This window comes from Plecotus auritus (assembly GCF_963455305.1).
Source record: "Plecotus auritus genome assembly, chromosome: 2".
NCBI classification, from domain to species: Eukaryota; Metazoa; Chordata; class Mammalia; order Chiroptera; family Vespertilionidae; genus Plecotus; species Plecotus auritus.
Genome location: NC_137771.1, coordinates 144,609,198 through 144,629,704, shown reverse-complemented (window position 1 = coordinate 144,629,704; position 20,507 = coordinate 144,609,198). Strand labels below are relative to the sequence as shown.

General features: G+C 38.5%; 1 protein-coding gene across 1 annotated transcript in view; it reads right to left on the bottom strand.

Moving 5' to 3' along the window:
- Window positions 1-19,756, bottom strand: part of ARL6 (ARF like GTPase 6) — a 43,541-nt gene extending 23,785 nt beyond the window's left edge. The window contains exons 1-4 of the mRNA XM_080655128.1: window positions 19,340-19,756; window positions 13,561-13,710; window positions 7,252-7,313; window positions 6,537-6,605 (exon numbers count right to left, since the gene is read on the bottom strand). Of these exons, the coding sequence (XP_080511254.1) occupies window positions 6,537-6,605; window positions 7,252-7,313; window positions 13,561-13,683 (254 nt within the window). The 5' untranslated portion in view covers window positions 13,684-13,710; window positions 19,340-19,756. The remainder of the gene's footprint in view (window positions 1-6,536; window positions 6,606-7,251; window positions 7,314-13,560; window positions 13,711-19,339) is intronic.
- Between the last annotated feature and the right edge of the window lie 751 nt (window positions 19,757-20,507).

Below are 20,507 nucleotides of genomic sequence, written 5' to 3'. Positions count from 1 at the left end.
GGTTGTAACATAATTTCTTTTCACTTAGATGATAATAGGGTATAATGACTTATTTCATAATTTTAAAGAAATTACAAGTAAAACCACAACCCATTACAGAGATATAACCATTGTTAATTTTTTGTGTAAATCAATTTCGACACTGTGTGTAGTCACATATGAATATCTACCTCTATACAAATGGAATCCTCCTGTTTTATACACTGCCTTTTTGACATCTATGTAAATTTCCTTGACCTTTTTCACTGTATAATTTGAATCACTTTTATATGAAACATTAAAGCTCTATACTACTGTTTCTCAAATAATTTTTACCATAACCATAGTAAGACACACATTTTATATTAAGATGCAATAGACACATAACTATATGTAAATATATTTGAAATAGGTCCCCTGAAACAATACTTACAAATAGCTTTTATTTTATTCTATTTTATTTTTTAAGGTGATAGCCAATCACTGAATTAGTTTAAAGATTCACTTACAGATCACAGTGGCACTTCAAAAATCACCGATTCCCTCCTCACCCTTTCTTTTAATAGTTATAAAGTACTCCATGCATGATGTGCCATCAAATACTGTCAATCTTCCATCGTTGGACTTACAGGTTATTTCTAATTTTCATTATTACGAAAAACTTCAAGATAAGCATTCTTCTAAATACATTTTATAATTTCTTAACATTTTAAAGATCTATTCTTAGGAATAAAATTTCTACGAGTGTATATACAATTAAAAGTTTTAGATAAACATTGATAAATTGCCCTTCAGAAATGCTATATCAATGTATACTACTCCCAGCATTTTTCCTATCCCCTTTCAGCATGCTCCTTATCATTCTTTTCAATTTTTGCCATTCTAACAGTATATTATTTTACTTTGTATTTCATGAATTGCTAGTGAAGTTCAATAACTGTTCATATATTTATTGGACATTGATATTTTTTTGTGAATCACTTATTCAGTCATAAATTAAGATGTTAAAGTTCAATATCATTGTTAATCACATAAATATAAAACTAAAACAACTTTAAAAAATACTTAAAAATATATATTTGTATTGATTTCAGAGAGAAAGGGAGAGGGAGAGAGATATAGAAACATCAGTAATGAGAAAGAATCATTGATCAGCTGCTTCCTGCATGCCCCACATTGGGGATTGTGCCCACAAACCAGGCATGTGCCCTGACTGGGAATCAAACCCTGATCTCCTGGTTCACAAAACCATTGAGCCACACCGGCCGGGCTTAACAACTTTTGAATACCACTTTCTTCTGTCACTTAAAAAAAATAAATGCAGATTATCACAGTCATATACTACACTAGTGAATATAGAAACTGGTACAATTAGAAATATCTTTCAAGAGCTTTAAAGATGGTCAATCACTTTGAGACAGTAATTTATTTCTGGTATTTACTCTATGGAAAAACAAAGTGTGACAAAGATTTATGCACTAAGATGTTAATTGAGGGTTGTTTATTATCTTCAAAAACTGAGAATAGCCTTCCTATCCAAATAAAAAACGATTGAGCAAATTTTGGCGCAAGCATATGAATAATATTAGGCAGCCATTAGAGTTACAATCTTTGTGTGTTTTTCCTGATTTCCCTTATAGAATGTTAACTGAAAAAGGACAAAAACTATGTGTGGTATATAATATTAGAAGGCTCCTTTCTCAATTATGTAAAGTGTACATTGTATATTTCAAAAACAATCTTTTAAATCTTTCAGCCTAATAGCTCAAATAATCTGCACTTGTTCTCTAATAATCAGAAAAGTTTAGACACAAAAAATAAATTTACTATTTTTGTAAAGTTGATAGTAACCATTTCACTATTTAACCTACAATTTATCTATAATATTCATGAATCCAATAACTTCTTCCAAAAAAATATTGAAGGGAGTTAAAATAAAAAAAGTTACCTTGTTTTAAAGTACTATTTTCCATGTATTTTTTTTAGTTTTTGTAAAGTAATTAGAATAAAAATTATTTTTAAAAAAAGTAGCTAAAGTAAACACATTATTGTTATTTATTTTATAAATATTTTAATTTATTTTTTAGAGAAAAAGAGGAAGGGAGAGGGAGAAAAACATCGATATGAGAGTGGCACATCGATTGGCTGCCTCCTGCATACTGGGGATTAAGCCTGCAACCTGGGCATGTGTCCTCACTGGGAATCGAACCGGTAACCTTGGTGCATGGGATGACGCCCAACAAACTATGCCACACTGGCCAGGGCAAATACATTAATTTTAAAAAGAATTTTTCTAAAACCACTAATTGGAGCAGGAATTAAAGTTTCTATACTGAGAGAAACCAAGATGGCGGCATAGGTAAACACCTAAACTGCTGCCTCGCACAACAATTTCAAAACTACAACTAAAAGACAGAACGGACACCATCCACAACCACAGGGAAGCTGGCTGAGTGAAAATTCTACAACTAGAAGGAAAGAGAAAAGCTCACAGAGAATTGGAGGTACGGCAAAGGGTCTTTGTGCGCGCAGAGAGGAAGGGCGGCTGAGAGCCTGGCTGACTTTCTCTGGCGGGAGGGGGAAGGAAGCCCCCGACCGCACTGAACCCCAGTTCTGACTGCACTGAACCCCAGTTCCGGGCGAGCCCCTGGGGACCCACGCTCTTACGGGGGGAGTCTGGACTCTCGGGTGGAGACTCGGGAGCTGGGGAAGGCGGAGGACTGAAAGCGCGCGTGCCAGTGCGCACAAAGGCTGCGGAGGTTGCCACAGGCTTTCCCTAGTGGAAGGGAGTCAGAGGCTCCTGACCGCACTGAGCCCCAGTTCTGACTGCACTGGACCCCAGTTCCAGGCGAGCCCCTGGGGATCCACGCTCTTGTGGGGAGAATCTGGACTCTCGGGCGGAGACTCGGGAGCCGGGGAAGGCAGAGGTCTGCGCGTGCGCGCAAGGGCAAGGCTGCCGGGAAGCCAAGACTGTCTGCTCTGCCCTGAGACTCCACCCCATCCAAGCCGAGCACAGAGGCTATTGCAATTTGGCAAGTCTAATCCTATAAGGCTGTCTCCAGCACCGAACTTCTGCCAGCATAGACACAGCTGATCCTTACAGCCAACTGGCCTGGAGGTCAATTCCTCCCAGTGATACCAACAACAATCAAGACTCAATTACAACAAGGCTCTACACACAGTCCACAAAGGGGTGCACCAAGAGTGTCCACCTCAGGTTAACTGGGGAGGCTGACCCACTGGGCCATATAGGAAACCTAGCACACAAATTTACCCTACCAACTCAGGGAAGCAGTGAAAATGCGGCGTCAAAGAAACAGATCACAAACGAAAGAAATGGAGGAAAACAAACGACTGGATATAGAATTCAAAACCACGGTTATAAGGCTTTTCAAGAATATTCTAGAAAAGGCCGATAAATATAACGAGACCCTCGAAGATATGAAAAAGGGCCAACTAGAAATTACACATACACTGACTGAAATAAAAAATATTATACAGAGACCCAAAAACAGACTAGAGGAACACAAGAATCAAGTCAAAGAATTGAAATACAAAGAAGCAAAAAACACTCAACCGAAAAAGCAAAAAGCAAAAAAAAAAATCCAAAAAGTTGAAGATAATGTAAGAAGACTCTGGGACAACTTCAAGCGTACCAACATCAGAATTATGGGGGTGCCAGAAGAAGAGAGAGAGCAAGATACTGAAAACCTATTTGAAGAAATAATGACCGAAAACTTCCCACACCTGGTGAAAGAAATAGACTTACAAGTCCAGGAAGCGCACAGAACCCCAAACAAAAGGAATCCAAAGAGGACCACACCAAGACACATCATAATTAAAATGCCAAGAGCAAAAGACAAAGAGAGAATATTAAAAGCAGCAAGAGAAAAACAGTTAGTTACCTACAAGGGAGCACCCATACGACTGTCAGCTGATTTTTCAACAGAAACTATGCAGGCCAGACGGGAGTGGCAAGAAATTTTCAATGTGATGAATAGCAAGAACCTACAACCAAGATTACTCTACCCAGCAAAGCTATCATTCAGAATTGAAGGTCAGATAAAGAGCTTCACAGACAAGAAAAAGCTAAAGGAGTTCATCACCACCAAACCAGTATTATATGAAATGCTGAAAGGTATTCTTAAAGAAGAGGAAGAAGAAAAAAGTAAAGAGAAAAATTATGAACCACAAATACATATCTCTCAACAAGTGAACCAGAAATCAAGTGAATTAAAAACCTGAGGAACAGAATAATCTGGTGAATATAATAGAATCAGGGCATAGAAAGGGAGTGGATTGATAATTCTCAGGGGGAAAGGGGTATGGGGGGTTCATGAAGAGACTGGACAAAAATCATACACCTATGGATGAGGACAGTGGGGGGGGAGGTAAGGGCAGAAGGTGGGGTGGGAACCGGGTGGAGGGGAGCTATGGGGGGAAAAGGAGAAACAATTGTAATAATCTGAATAAAGATTTATTAAAATAAAAAAAAATAAAGTTTCTATACTGAAAACTCAGGGTTTCTTACAGAAAAAAAAAAAAAAAGTAACTATTTCTCCAGGAAATTTAATGCAAGACACCACAACATGCCACTTTCCCTTTTCCAAACTGACCCTCAGATTTGAAATACACTTTTCCCTCTACCTCAGAGGTCTTCTGGATCAATATTTGATTTAAAGAGGACTTCAATCTATTAAAATAATCATTGAAAAAATATCTAAAGTAAATATTCTGGGTTCCTATCTCAGGAATAAAATGTTTGTTCCCATATTAGGAGGAAAAATTAACCAATCTAAATCAAAATCTGATCTGGCAGTCATCACACACCATTTTAAGGCAAGTGTTCATAAGAGGCATTTAATCAAGATATATTGCTTATAAGTTTCAGATTCTAAAAGTGAGTTATACTGCCTTTAAATGAAGAGTCCTAGTAATATTAGAAGTTAATAAATTCATTTTCACACTGAATAGAAACCTTGAGAGGGTGTAAGACATCTGGATGCTAGTAACTTGACAGCTGTTAAGTGCTTGATTTGCATATGCTGAAAAATATCTTTAGAATTGCTTATAGAATAAATGGGTCAAGAGTACTGTTATTTTAACTAAATTTGTTCAATAAATATTTACTGATGCATACACCCAGCATTATACTTGGCCTTGAAGAAATAATCTGAATGAAAAATAATCCCCGACCTTGAAGAGGAGTTGACAAGACTTTAAGATGTAATAAGTGTGATTACAGAGATGTGAAACTACTGCGTGAGTACTGGGACAGAATAACTGGGCAAAATAGTGAAATTTCACAGAGGAGGGGACTTTTGAACGAGTCCTTAACGCAAGGGTGGGGAACATTCAGCCTGCAGGCTGAATAATGCTCGGGAAATCATTTGGTCTGGCCCTGTCAAGGCATGAGGGGTGAGTTAATTAAATGTCTGACCAAATATAGCAGGCTAATTTTTAAGTTAATAATTTTGTATGGCCTGCGAATGATGTTATAAATATCCAAATGGCTCTTGGCAGAAGAAAGGTTCTCCACCCTTGCCTTAAAGCATGACTATATTAACCTTAAGCAGCATAGTAGAGTAGAACTAGGTGTTAAAAACAGAACAGCCCTGACTAGTATGGATCAGTTGGTTGAGCATCACCCGTGCACCAAGAGGTCGCTGGTTTGATTCCCCAGTCAGGGCACAGGCTGGGGTTGAAGGCTGGATCTCTAGTAGGGGGCAAGCTGGAGACAGCCGATCAATGTTATGTTCTCACAACAATGTTTCTCTCTTGTCCCTTCCTCTCTCTCTAAAAAAATCAATAAACTATTCTTTTTGTTTGTTTGTTTGTTTTGTTAATCCTCACTCGAGGATATTTCCCCATTGATTTTTAGGGAGAGTGAGAGAGAGAGAAAGACAGAGAGAAACATAGATGTGAGAGAAACACATCAATTGGTTGCCTCCTGCATGAGCCCAGACCAGGGCCTGGGCCAGGAAAGAGCCTGCAACCAAGGTACATGCCCTTGACCGGAATTGAATCTGGGACCCTTTGGTCTGCAGGCTGATACTCTATCCACTGAGCCAAACCAGCTAGGGCAATAAACAATTTTAAAAAAATGTATGTATCTTTATTGATTTCACAGAGGAAGGGTGGGAGAGATAGAAACATCAATGATGGGAGAGAATCACTGATTGGCTGCCTCCTGTATGCCGCACTGGAGATGGAGCCCACAATCCGGGCATGTGCCCTGACTGGGAATTGAACCCTGACCTCCTGGTTCATAGGTCAATGCTCAATCACTGAGACACGCCAGCTGGGCCAATAAACTATTCTTTTTTTTAAAAAAAAAAGAGAGAACAACACATGCAAAAGTCCAAAGTTATAAAAGATTTCATGCATATGAGAAATAATGTGAAGTATGACTGTCCTTTTTATAAAATTAGAAAATGCACTAAATTAGATAAAAAATAAACACTGCAACCCAGTCCATGTGATCACTTGGATTTCTAATCATTATTGGTTATTACGATATACCCATCTAGTTAACCAACCTTCACTATTATACTTACTTATAATAGTGTTCCCAGAGGTTTCTATATCTTCCTTGACCTGACATGTCAAACACTGTAAAAGACAAACTAAAAAAAAGAAAACAAAAAAACCATGACTATATTATAAGTTACTAACTTTAAAGTATAACTTTTACTTAAACTTTTAAATTGCTTTCAATAAAAGAAACCACTCTTGAGCCTTGGCCGGTGTTGCTCAGTTGGATGGGTGCCCTCCCATGCTCTGAAAGGTTGGTGGTTCGATTCCCAGTCAGGACACACGTCCTGGTTATGGGCTCAATCCCTGGTAGAGGGTGTGCAGGAGGTGGCCGATCAATGTTTGCTCTCACATTGGTGTTTTTCTCTCTCTCTCCCTCTAAAAATCAATAAAAATATCTTAAAAACAACAACATAGAAATCATTCTTGAATATACAATATTCAACTTGGGCCAATTTTCAAGTACAAATGCTATAAAATAAATTTGTTGAATAGAAATATGATTTTGTAATGAGTAACATAAAATAAAATATTTTCTTTGCTAGTGAGGTTATCAACATTTGTCTAAAGTCTTAATTCTAAAAAATAATCCAGAGATAGTGGTATAAATATTTTAACACCTATGGACTCCTGAAAAAACAAAGTACTTTTTCTAAGAATAGGAGGAATGACTAGAAAGGCCTAATATTATAATTTTACCCACAGCTTCTTAGTCACAAATATAATAAAGTGAATTACCTGGATGATTTGAATTTCTCTATGCTGAATCCTATTGTTGGAACTATATCTTGAGATTGAGCCTTTAAGATAAGAAAAGACAAAACTTAGAAATTTGCAATTATCAAAGATGAATTTTTTTTCCTCAAATAAAAAGAGCATCCAGGTTTTCCAATTCTAAAAATCTGTTACTAAACAGATGGCAGGTTTTGCAATGGAATCACTGGGGGTAAATTCTTTATAGAAGTTGAAAGTTTACTAATTTTGAATTTTTATGACATGTATTAATTCACATTTTGTGGCTTGCTGCAAGTTAAAATGGACTTAAAGTGGTTTGATAAGTCATGCTGAGTTCACATATAGGATCTTCTAATCTTTCAATACATACTTATTGAGTTTACATACACTATGGGGAACTGTCCTCATGTCTGGATGTATACACAGTCCCTGCTCTCATAGAATTTATAATCTAGATGATTAGTGTCTTGTATTCTTCTTATGAAGTGCCTAGTATCCGTCCAAAAATATCATTCTTTTTGTTGATAATGTTGGACAGAATTCATTTCCTGCTAAATAAACAATTAAGTTATAGACAAACACAATTTCGGGCAGCAATTAAATGCAATAAGGTGTTTGGGGTGGGAGGCAATGGGCAGAGGGTTTTTACGAGGCATGGAAAAGGGGTGCTCAGGAAAAGCTTCTCTGAGGTGACATCTGACCAAGGAGTGAATATCAAGAAGAGGAAAAGTTATGACAAGATCTTGGCAAAGAGCATTACAGTGAAATGATCCCAAGACAGGAAGAAACTTACCACTTGGGAAAAGTAGAAAGCCTTTATGTCGCAGGCATATAAAGTTAGAGAAAGAGTTGTATGCAACAAAGTAAGGAAGGTACGGCCTTGAAGGCCATGATGAGGAATTCTTTGTGGAGGAGAGACTGCAGGTGGGCAAAAGTACAGCAGGAGACCCACTGACAAGTCCCACAGGCAAGTAACATGCCTTAAAGTATACTGGCAACTTAACACAGTTGTCTCCTAACATTTCCACCATCAAAACTGTTCCTTACTTTCATTAAAAATCACCCACCTTCTGATCCAGATGTCTATAAGTTATTCTTGACTCTCTTCTTTTTTATATTCTCTATATAGCCATTCAATAAGCTTCATTAGTTCCATCTTACTAACTTAGGTCAGACTCTTATAATTTCTTGCTTTGAATTATTATAACAGCCTCCTAATTACTAATTGCTAATAAACTACCTTACTTAATTTCTCTAAGCCTTAGTTTTCTCAAATTTAAAATATATTATCCTTAACTAATAAAGTTATCATGAAAATTAAATGAGTTAATGGATGCAAGATACTCAACAGTGTCTGGTCCATAGCAAATACTCAATGAACATTTGCTATTATTATAATTACTCTCACTGATTTTATTCTTGTCCCAATTTTCTCCATACTCCCATAAGTATAACTTTTTAAAAAATCCCCCTTCGGTTCATCTGATTGCTTTTATGTGAAAACAGGAAGAATAGAGGAGAAATTGTTGCCTCACATCATTAGTTCACTTTGCTAGTCTACTGGAAATTTAAAATTAAAATGGAAAGACAGAAACTGCAAAGTCACTGGAGCTTGGTCCCTTTCATGGGACCAATGTGCTAGTGAAAAGGCATTCTCAGAGCTACCTTGGTTTTGCCTTTCTGAGTTTGTTTATTCAGCCTGTCCTTCCTTCTTATGAAGTGCTTCGTATTCTTCCAAAAATATCTTTCTTTTTGTTGACGATGTTGTACAGAATTCATTCCCTGCTACTCAGATTCATGCCTCATACTTTCATTGCACAACAGATTTGGAATAGTCTCCTAATTTTTATTGCCTCCAAATACTCCACTGTTTTGATCTTAAAGGTTTCATGTGCCAATCTTGTGATAAAATCATCAGCTATTATTATTAGGAAAAACATACCAATAACAAAAAAAGTGAGGAAGTTAAAAGATTTAAGATATCTCTGAAAATTGAAGGCTTGCCCAGCTTCTTCACAAACTCTTTTGTTCCCAGAGAAGCTCCTTTTAACTTGCTGTTTTACTTAATAGGGATAAAATTAATCAACTTTGTTTTCCTCCTCTCACTTCTAAAGTTCTAATGGAAGATAATTAGAAAGAAGAAACTCCAAAAATTAAGCAGGATGGAACGAGATATGTAAGCCGATGCTTCTTACTCAAGTGGGATTTATTTTTCTCTAAAGAATTTCAAAAAATAGTCTCCAACATTACTCTTCCTCTGCTCTATCCAGGAACAAATGAATTTTAGTCATTCTCAAAATTGGACAGGGAATGATACAAAGTCAACAAAGAGCATAGGCATTATTCCCTAAGAGGGACAGACCACTTAGGGCTGAGACAGCCCAGGGATAGATCAACATCAAGGAGAGAATGAGATTTCTGAGAGAGACTCTATTTGGTTAGTTTCAGTAAGTCTAGTAAAAATTATATCCTTGGTGCCATCCATCATCATTGCCTGCCTAAAAATGAAAATGAAAAAAAAAAAAAAAATCAGCCCTAACCAGTTTGGCTCAGTGGATAGAGCATCGACCTGTGGACTGAAGGGCCCTGGGTTCAATTCCCAGTCAAGGGCACATGCCCGGGTTGCAGGCTTGATTCCCAGTGTGGGGCGTGCAGAAGACAGCTGATCCATGATTCTCTCTCATCATGGATATTTCTCTCTCCTTTCCTCTCTGAAATCAATAAAAATATGTAAAAAGTTAAAATTAAAAATAAAAAAAGATTAGTATTGCCCAGCCGGGTGTGGCTCAGCGGTTGAGTGTCCACCCAAAAACCAAGAGGTCACAGGTTTGATTCCCGGTCAAGGGCACATACCTGGGTTGTGGGCTGATCCCCAGTGTGGGGCGTGTGGGAGGCAGCCAATCAATGATTCTCTCTCATCATTGATGTTTCTATCTCTCTCTCCCTCTCCCTTCCTCTCTGAAATCAATAAAAAATATATTTAAAAAAAAAATCAGCCATCAATCTGTTTGTCCAAAACTATATTTAAGTACCAAGCAATATTCTAAGGATTCAGTGTTACACAATATAAGATCCATGTTCTTCTGGAATTTAAATTTAAATTTATGGAGGAAATTTAGTAAACAAGTTATCAACTGAAAATGCAAGGTAATTTTAGATTATTTTAAATGCTAAGAATATAAAACTGGATGATCTGGTAGAATGAAAGCATGTTATGTTGAGAATGGGAGAAAAAACAGGAATTTTAAAAGAAATGTGTTTATAGAGTGCATCTATCTCTAAGAAATGTAGCTAAGACCATATACTTGAGAAGAATAATCAGGTTAAAATGTACCCCCTCTCTCCCTATTCATCAGTTTAGAAAACACCAGCAACCTCAATATATAAACAATACATCAGCATTAGGATGGCCTAATATTAAAAATCAGTTTGGGTCTAGAAGTATTTACTTATCTAGAAACTGACTTTATCCACAAAAAAATTATGGGACTAATTTACAATAAAATGAGATTTGTAATTTTTCTTTGTAGCACATTTCTGATACAGTATTGTAGATTTCTATAATTCACTTAATTTATTACAAATAATGTTTCTAAGACTAAACTCACAAGAGGCTCTTCTTTGGTTCAAAGGTAGGGAGGAAACGAGTGTTATATCTATACCTGTGTGACCGAGGTTTGGGGGTCTTTAAGAAATCCCATTGCAAGCAACTTACTCTGCTCTCAGACTAGAGATCAATTTTTCTTAAGAAAAAGGATAGTTGCTAGTCCCATAATTTACCAGAGATAACACTGGCTGGGTACCCAGATTTTCCTGCAGGCTCTCACTAATGTGTATAAAATGGGAGTATCAGAACATTTCAAGATGACATATTGGGCACATGCTGCTTCCTTCCTGTTTTACCCCAAATCTCTAGAAATGACAGAATAAATTATGAATATAAATTCTCAAGTTAAAAAATAAGAGCAAGTGTCTTCAAAGGACCAATAATGTTTAGGGAGAAAGCCATTCCCACCAATATCAAAGATTATTCCTATGGTAATAACCATGTCTTGGGATAGAAATCACTATACTTTGGGGATGACAGAGGAACAGACTGTAATTTCTATTTTGTTCTTTGAATATTATTTCTCTCAATTTGAGTATAGTAGACACTTGGGGGTTGGTCCATTGGGGGGCTATTAACTGTGGCTCTGGTTTTCATCATTTTGTACTTATCTGAGATAATTTAAAAAAAAATTTTCCTTTTGAGGCCAGTTGAGTATGGTTCTACTTTTTTTTTTTAACCATACATCCATTGTTCTCTCAATTCAATTCTGGACCCCATCCAATTAGAAAGAATGTTATATCTTCCTCTTAAGGACTGATAAGAAATTTCTTATAATCACCTAGGTCAGAAGACAGACTCCCATGTATATTGGCTTTTTAACCCGTTCTTTTCCTTCCTGGGGAAGAATCTCCTTTTCCTGTTTCCATATAGAGAAAACTCCATGACAATGAGATTCCTAGTTTCTCTATCTCCCCTATCCCAATTTATTCCTCTCCATGACTTCTTTGCTCAGTTTGTAAAATGGAACTGAATATCCTTGGTTCTGCCTGTCTATCTGTCTGTCTATCTATCTCATTTGAGAGCCACATGCTTTTGCCAAGCATGCATTCTCACCTGTTCTTAGCTATGCGGTAGACCTAGAAGAGCTAGATCCTTCCTTGAGGAGGAAACATTGAACGTTTAGAAGGCTAAATTTCAATTCAAGAGAGTGTTAGCAAGTCCTCTGGCCAGACTTAAACTTTGCCCTCCAAAATCAACCTTTTCAATAAAGCTGGTATTTTTTTTTTTTACCTCTGCCTAATTTCAGCATGTGTATCTCAATGATTCCCAACTCAGCTGGGAATTCCCCTTAAAACATCTATATTAGCTTCCAAATCCATTTTCAGCTTCTTATTCCAGCTACTTCAAACTAATTCCTACCTGAAAATACACCAGTTGTTAGTTGTTTTTAAATGGCAAACTCATCTATGTAGAAGTAGGGAATAATGACCAGAAGAAAAGAAATAATGGCATTTTCTTAATTCCAAAGCAATCTCCAACTAAATAGAAGTAAAACTGAAGTTGTTGCAAAAGAAAATGGAGCAAGAAGTCTTTCTACCCAACCTGAAGCACTATTTGGAGGCAATGAAGTCTACCTTTAAGCACCATATTTAGGGGCAATATCCTCACTCCCTAGTCATTCAGTCATTAAGAGTACCAGCTTCCTAATGTTTGCGCTATCTGGACAGTCCATGTTATCTTTTCATTCAACTAATGGTTTAAGTGAAATTAATTGACTAATAGTTTTTACCTAAGTAAAAGTATTTATAACTGTAAATGTTGGCTGTCTTCCCAATATCCATTTTCCCCTTCTTCTATACTTACAGGACGCTTATTATTTTTAAAAGCAGTAATATATGTTCTACTTAAAAGATCCAGCCTTATTTACAGATAGGAGTAACCAGTGAGGCCTGAGTCATTAGTTGGAGCGTCTGGGTAAGTTCTTCCAAGAAGGCTTATTCAGGAAGAAGGTCTATTCTTTTGTCCTGTCTTTTCTCCTCCTTGTGACTTAGAATATAGATATGATAGTTAACCAAAGTGACCATGTGGAGATCTAGAGGATGAAAACGAGGCACTAAAAACAGCAGAGCAGAAAAATGAAAGGTACCATGTATCTGCCATACCTGCCCTGGAATACCTCGTCTGGACTTATTTAGATGATAGAAAAAGAAGGCTCTATTTTATTTAGTCCACTATTATGTGGGTTTTCTTTATATGTAGCAGAAACTAGCTTTAACTTACACGTCATGTGGTAAATGTGCTAGCTTTATATAGTTTTCAATTATTAAAACAATAAACTTACACACTTATTACTTAAATGACTTAAAAGTCATCTTGCTTATTACTACTGATATGCATACCATACTCATGGGAAACTGCCTAATTATCCACAGAACCTGTAAAAATGATTCACCTTTCCTTTCGTTTTGCTCTTCTTATAAAGAGAGAGCCAAAAAGACAGCAAGACTAGCTGAAAGTAAACTGGGCAAAAAGACATTTGGAAAATATACCAGTTTAAATAATCAAGATTTACCTATATATCTGGGAAAAATATACTGCAAACGATGGCTTACTTATACTTATTACTTTACGTAATAAGTTCCTCTCCCCTACTGTTAAGAGGATTTCATAACATGACTACATGAAGTTATAACGGCAAAATAATTTTACATTTTAACTTTCTCTAGAAGAAAATACATAAAACATTTAACAAAGACACTTACATTTGAAGGTTTGAGTTTGTTAATGATGGTTGTTTTGCCACTATTATCCAGCCCAAGGCACAGAACATGGACTTCCTTCTTCTTCAGGCCCAGCAACCCTGAAAGTCTGTCTAGCAATCCCATAATGCGATTCAGATATTTACAAACCAGCTGCAAGTCAGAAAAAAAAAGATACATTACCCACAGGCACGTTAAGTATGGAAAAAAGAGCATGTATATAAAAATTTAATAATATAAAGACACAATGATGTGAAAACCATGTCAATGTAGCTTTGCATTTAGTACACAGAGTATAAGCTGATTACCAGAAAGGAGCCTTAACTGAAATGCAGATTGGCAGCTTATAACCCCTGGCAACATAGAATACTGCCCTTGAAATAGCTGTACATTTATAATTGTAATTTTGTAATATTTAAGAAGTAATCGTGGTTAAACTCAGTATCTGTGGAGTCCACCATTTGTGATACATGAAAATATCTGCAGCCTTTTTTGGAAATTTGGAACAATGTATGGGCAATGGGGTTCATGGCAGGGGTGGGGAACCTTTCTCTGCCAAGGACCATTTCGATATTTATAACATCATTCAAGGACCATACAAAATTATCAATTTAAAAATTAGCCTGCTGGGCCTGAACCCTCACCCCATCTGAGGGAGGTCTCCTGCCCCCATGGCTGCTTTGCTTCCCACACCCAGCTCAGATCGGGACACAGGTGACAAGACAGTGACTTGGCCCAGCTCAGATTGGGACCCAGGTAACAGACAGAGACTTGGCTGACAGCAGCTGCCCTATATCTAAATCCAGCCTAGCACCAGGAATGCTCAGGGCCTACTCAAGAAGGCAAATAATCCTTTCCACTAATATTTACAGGGTAAATTAAGATTGTTGGTAGAGTATTAAATTTGACAGTAAAATAATAATCAAGTTTTCAGATTAATTTAAATAGGCTAATTGAAATAAGTGAATATTCAAGAAAATTTAATTGTACTGGACAAAAAGCTGTTCCTAATGTGGTAACTAAAATTTCTATTGGTATTTCATCTCATGGTAAAATTCCTGAACATGCAATGAAACTAAAGCAGTCATATTTTTGTGCAAAAAATTAAAATTTAAAGTTATCAAGACTGCATTATAAAATTTACAAAAGCCTCCATTAATCAAAAAAGGGGGGATAGTATGGTAATATCATGTAAGGAAAAATATCCTATAAGTAAATTACATCTAGAAAACTTTTACTTTACAAAATTAGTTTTCATTTGTAATGCTAACAGCAAGACACCCATGAAAAACACACATGGTGTCTAAATAAGACAAAGGAAAATCATTTGGGCAACAATAAAAAGGATCCCAAATCAATTATATAGAAAAGATTCCTTTATTAACTTTTGGTCGAGAATATGTTTGTATATTTTCAGAAAACAATTCCAAGACCATGTGGATTCCTGCAACAGAGAGGAATTGACAGGTCTGCTCCAACCACGAAGACAAGAGGAGAAACAGTCCAGAGATGGGAGACGCTGACGACGCCTTGCCACACTAGCAGTCAGCAGCTGTGCGACACAGCAGGTTGCCTAGGACCAAACCAGAGAGGGTCGGACCTGCATTGCCACCATGTGCCCACCATCCAGATATCATTGCTGACATGTACACATAAGGAACTGTTTGACATTGAAACGGGGACTCAGAACTGTTGGACATTGAAATTGGGACTCAAACATTTTTTGTTATTATATGTTTATTTCTAGTCTGCAGAGGCAAGATTTTTTAAAGGAAAGAAATGGGGAAAAAATAGATACAGAGGCAAAGAAGCATTGAACAGACTGTCAAACTACAGCGGGAAGGCAAAGGAGGTTGTGGCGGGGGGGGGGGGGGGGGGTTGTAAGAGATCAACCAAAGGACTTGTACGCATGCATATAAGCATAACCAATGGATAAAAGACACTGGGGGGGGGGGGGCGGGCATGTAAAGGCATGTACTGGGGGGAAGGGGAGGCCGCAGGGAGGTCAATGGGGAAAAAATAAAAAATAAAAAAATTTAAAAAAATAAAAATTAGCCTGCTATATTTGGTTAAACATTTAACTAACTCACCCCAGACCAAGTGATTTCTTGGACCTTATACAACCTGCAGGCTGACGTTCCCCACCCCTAATGTGGAGCCTAAGGCTGAAGCTTAGAAGTAGGAGGCAGACAAAAAAAAAAAGAGAACTCCGTCAGCGTGCATCAGTTGGCTGGAGTGTCGTACACCGAAAGGTGGTGTGTTAAATTCCGGGTCAGGGCACTTGCGGGAGGCAACTGATTGATGTTTCTCTCTCACATAGATGTTTTTTTCTCTCCCTCTCCTTTCTAAAATCAATAGAAAACATATCCTCGAGTGAGGATTAAAAATTTTTTTTTTGCCCTAGCCTGTTTGGTTTAGAGCATCAGCCGGAGGACTGAAGGAATTTGGGTTTGAGTCCGGTTACTTACCTCAGTTGCAGGCTTGATGAGGCAACCAATCGATGTTCGATATTTCTCTCTCTCTCTGTCTCACCCCTCCCTTCCACTGTCTAAAAACCAATGGAAAAATATCCTGGGGTGAGGATTAACAACAACAATAACAAACCCCCCTCTCCACCCCCCATAAAAAAGAAAAGGAAAAAAAGAAAGAAAAATTGAGACTCTGGCTACATCATTTGAACCCACTGGTTAAATCTTTTTCTGAAGTCAGCTCCAATGTTTTATTTTGCAAGAATATGAAATAATAAATGTTAAATTCATGTTTTTGTTTGTTTGCTTGATTATATTCAGTCTAGGTTACATTTTCTATCATTAGAAACAAAGAATTCTGATATATAGGATGTCCTCCCAAAATGTCTACACAAACCTTGAATAATTATAAAGGCAGCCAAAACCGGTTTGGCTCAGTGGATAGAGCATCGGCCTGCGGACTCAAGGGTCCCAGGTTCGATTCCGGTCAAGGGAATGTACCCTGGTTGCGGGCACATCCCCAGTAGGGGGTGTGCAAGAGGCAGCTGATCGATGTTTCTCTCTCATCGATGTTTCTAACTCTCTATCCCTCTCCCTTCCTCTCTGTAAAAAATCAATAAAATATATTTTAAAAAAATTATAAAGGCAGTGTTTATTAAAATTACATTTCATTTTCGCTCAGCTGGTGTGGCTCAGTGGTTGAGTGCTGACCCATGAACCACTAGATCACTGGTTCGATTCCCGGTCAGGGCACATGCCCAGGTTGTGGGCTTGATCCCCAGTAGGGGGAATGCAGGAGGCAGCCAATCAATGATGTTTCTATCTCTCTATTCCTCTCCCTTCCTCTCAATAAAAACATATTAAAAAATACATTTCATTTTCAAAACTGAGCTATCAGCTGTTTAAGTGTATATAAATTTTTTTGGACATTTTGTATTTATCTTAATTTTTCCATAGTCCTTACATGTATCTCTGGTAAGACACTACAAATTCATTTAGGAAGAAGTTTATGTATAATATATACACATGCGCGGAACACTCACACAATTTTATCAAACCTTAATATCTGTTTTCTTAAACTGTAATGTATCTGAAGTAGCCTGTTAAGTAGTATTTTAAGAAAGTAAATACCGATCTTAGACTTTAATCTAGTTTTCTTAAATATTGTAAAAGTTTCTTTAACTCATCCCTAACGTGTTCATTTGTTTATTAATTCATTCTTTGGGGGAAAAAAATCCTTCCAATGCAAACCTTAAAAAAAAATCTCCATTAGAATTCCAAACAGAAGTATTTTGAAGCCAAATAAAACGGCTGATAACATATTGCTTACTACCCGGTCCCTTGTTCATATCCTTCTAATGTACTGTCCAATTTAGATGTTATGTTTCCAAATGAAACTTCCCAAAGGTGTTCCCTTTAGGTCCGTCACCTACCCAAACATTTTTATGTGGGTGGGAGAAGAAATATATTCCTTTGTCAGCCCTTAACTGCTATAGGGACTGCTATAGCAGTAACTATAATACACCGGTGTTTCAACTATTTCCTATTACTCTCTGGACCATGATTTTTAAAGTTCTCTAAATATTAACCTCATTTATTTGATTTATTCTCACTTCCATCCAAGGTTCCAGAAGCCTGTCATCTTACAGCTTCTTCAGTGTTTTTTATCCCACACCATCCCAGATCAGGTCAGACCTTGAAGGATGTGAGGCTCCAGCAACTTAAATCATAAAAGGCTTCCAAGACAACTGCATTTGAAAGGAGGCTGCATCATCAATTTTGCTTAGGATCCTTGGGAAATCATTATGGATAGAAGTTTCAAAATGGAATTCTAATAACGTGTAGGAAAAAAAGGTGCAGTGACCCATGGGGCCGTATAAAAGAGCCCCAGTTGCCTTACCCAAGGAATGGGGTTGATGTCAGGTACTCCCTTTGTCCCACTTCAATCAATTTTTCTCCTGCTGTTGGAGGTTTACATTTCTTTCAATCTATTCCTTTTTATCTCAGCTTAAGGATAAGCATTTGTAGAATCTACTTTAAGCTAGCCTTTTGATATCATAAAACAATTCACACAATTTTAATTCAAAGTAAATTTGCTATAATTCACTTTGTTGTTTATTGTAGTAAAATATGGATATAAAGACATACATATATAGTTTTCCATACAATTTTGAACCGATTTTAAAAAACATGATGACTTCTCACATGATCCTCCTCTGGGCATCTACTATAAAGCATCAATAGTCAAAAGCCTGATACTGAATATTCATTTTTCATAGAAACTTGGATTGTGATTTTCCATCCCCTTTTCATGGATTATCAAATGCCCAATGCCTGTGACATACAATTTAAAAGAGCAGTCAGTTGTTCTAAAAGGTGTAATTACATTTATTGAAGTTGCTTTATAAACTATTACCATATGCTTCTATTTCTTAGTAATTATATATTTCTGTAAGGTTACTCTTGAAAGGAGGGGAAAAAAGATAATTCAAACTACTCAACATTTATTTATCATGTCCTAAGTGTACTGTGAGAAATACAATTAAAGTTTCTGCACACTATTGGATTAGTGTTTCTGAAGATGGGATCAGACATCTGAATGTTAAAAAGCTACCCAGTGTTTCTGATGTATGTCACTATTGAGAACTACTGGCTTTCAGAATAAATTACAAACCATCACGCACAGCTTTTAAGGTTGTTCACAATTTGGCTCCAATCTACCTTTCCAGTTTTGTATCTTACTGTTTTCCTCCCTCTGCACATCACCTAATCAAAATCTTTTGGCTGTTACCGGAGAAACTGCTTTCTAAAGGATAACTTGTTGCCAGAAAGTCCTAAAGAATTAGGATTTTATTCACAACTAAGAATTTAGGAGATAAGCTGCAGAGACAGCGGTCAGGCAAAGAAAACACTATGAATTGTTACTTTGTAAACTTTAAAAAATGTTTCTAGCGTGAATTATAGCACACTCTATCTCAAATTGACATTTTTATTCGCCTTTCAGTTTTTGATTATGAAAATTCAATTATACTTCCCACACACCAAATAAAAACACCCAAATTGGACAGTACTAAAACAAACAAAAAAAAAACATGCCACAAAACAACACAAAAATTTGCCCAAACTAGTTCAATGAGTTTTCTGGGGTCCCTAAGTACTCACCGCATAAGTACACTTGTCCCTTCCAACCTCTCACACATTACAAAAACCACGGAGTGAAAAACGTGGGAAAGAGCAGCCCTAACACAGACGGGGCGGGCCGTGGGGAAGGTGGGGGGGCGCCCTGGCTACAGAAACTGCAGGTGGGGCAATACCTGGTCTTTGAGGTCAGTCCTGCGGCCCAGGAGTTGGTGAGGGACGGGAATGGGCGACCGCGCTCGTCCGTCTCTGGGACGGGAGTCAGCCGCGGGCGACTCTCAGCCTCTCCCTCTCTGCCTCCACGGAGGGATCTCTGGTCCTGGGCAAAGCCGCCTCCACAGGTTGGGAGAACAGTAGCCGCCCACTCAGCCGAGCGTCAGTCAGTAGGCAGAAGCTCGGGCGCGTGGCGTTCCCCTGGCAACCGGAGGCTCTTCCGGCTCCGAAGCCACGCTTCCTCCGAAGTCACAGCGAGTCTGCGCCGTCCTTCCGCTTAGCGTCTTGAAGAGCTCGCGAAAACGCCACCCGCGGAGTGTTACGAAGGCGGGAGCGCGCTGGCGTGGCGAACTGCCACCTCCCTCCTCGCTAGGAGTCGCGCCGTCCCGTGGGGCGTAATGGGAGTTGTAGGCGCGCACAGCCTGTTGGGAAGCGTGTGGTGCCTGCGGTAGCTGAGGACACTGCTCTCCGCCCCGGTGTTTGCGGAATATCAGCGCCCCGGGCGGTCTGTGCAGGCGGCGGGCTGAGCGGCGCCCTGGACGCGGAGGCGTCTGCTCCGTTACCCGGCACGGGCCCAGCGTGGTGCAACGACCATTGGACGTACTGTGTCCTGAGGCCAGATGTGTGCGGGAGACGCCCCGCTGCCCAGCGCACCCACCCTCTTGTGGGCTCTGATAAGCCTCGGACCCTGGATGCTGACGAAGTAAAGGTGTTAATGTAGGTTGGGAGAGGAGGTGAACTCACAGGTATTGTTCCTCCAAAGAAGAATGCCTGCATCCTGGTTTCCCAGCTGTCTGATGTGCAGAGATTTCCAGGAGGCATAATCTGTGAGGGGATTGCAGTCCCCAGAATCAACCCAGCAGGTGGTCAGAAAAACATTAGTAGTCTCAGTGCTTAAAGTTAGCCACCTTAACTTGCAACTGGGATTTTATAGGAACAAACGATCCTTTAATTGAAAATATTTTGACACTAGGGGCCCAGTGCACTAAATTCGTGCGGGGGGGGGGGGGGGGGGGGGTTGGGTAGGGGTTCCCTCAGCCCAGCCTGCACCTTCTCCAATCCGGGACCCCTTGGGGGATGTCCGACTGCCTAGTTTAGGCCCGATCCCACAGGGATTGGACATCCCTCTCG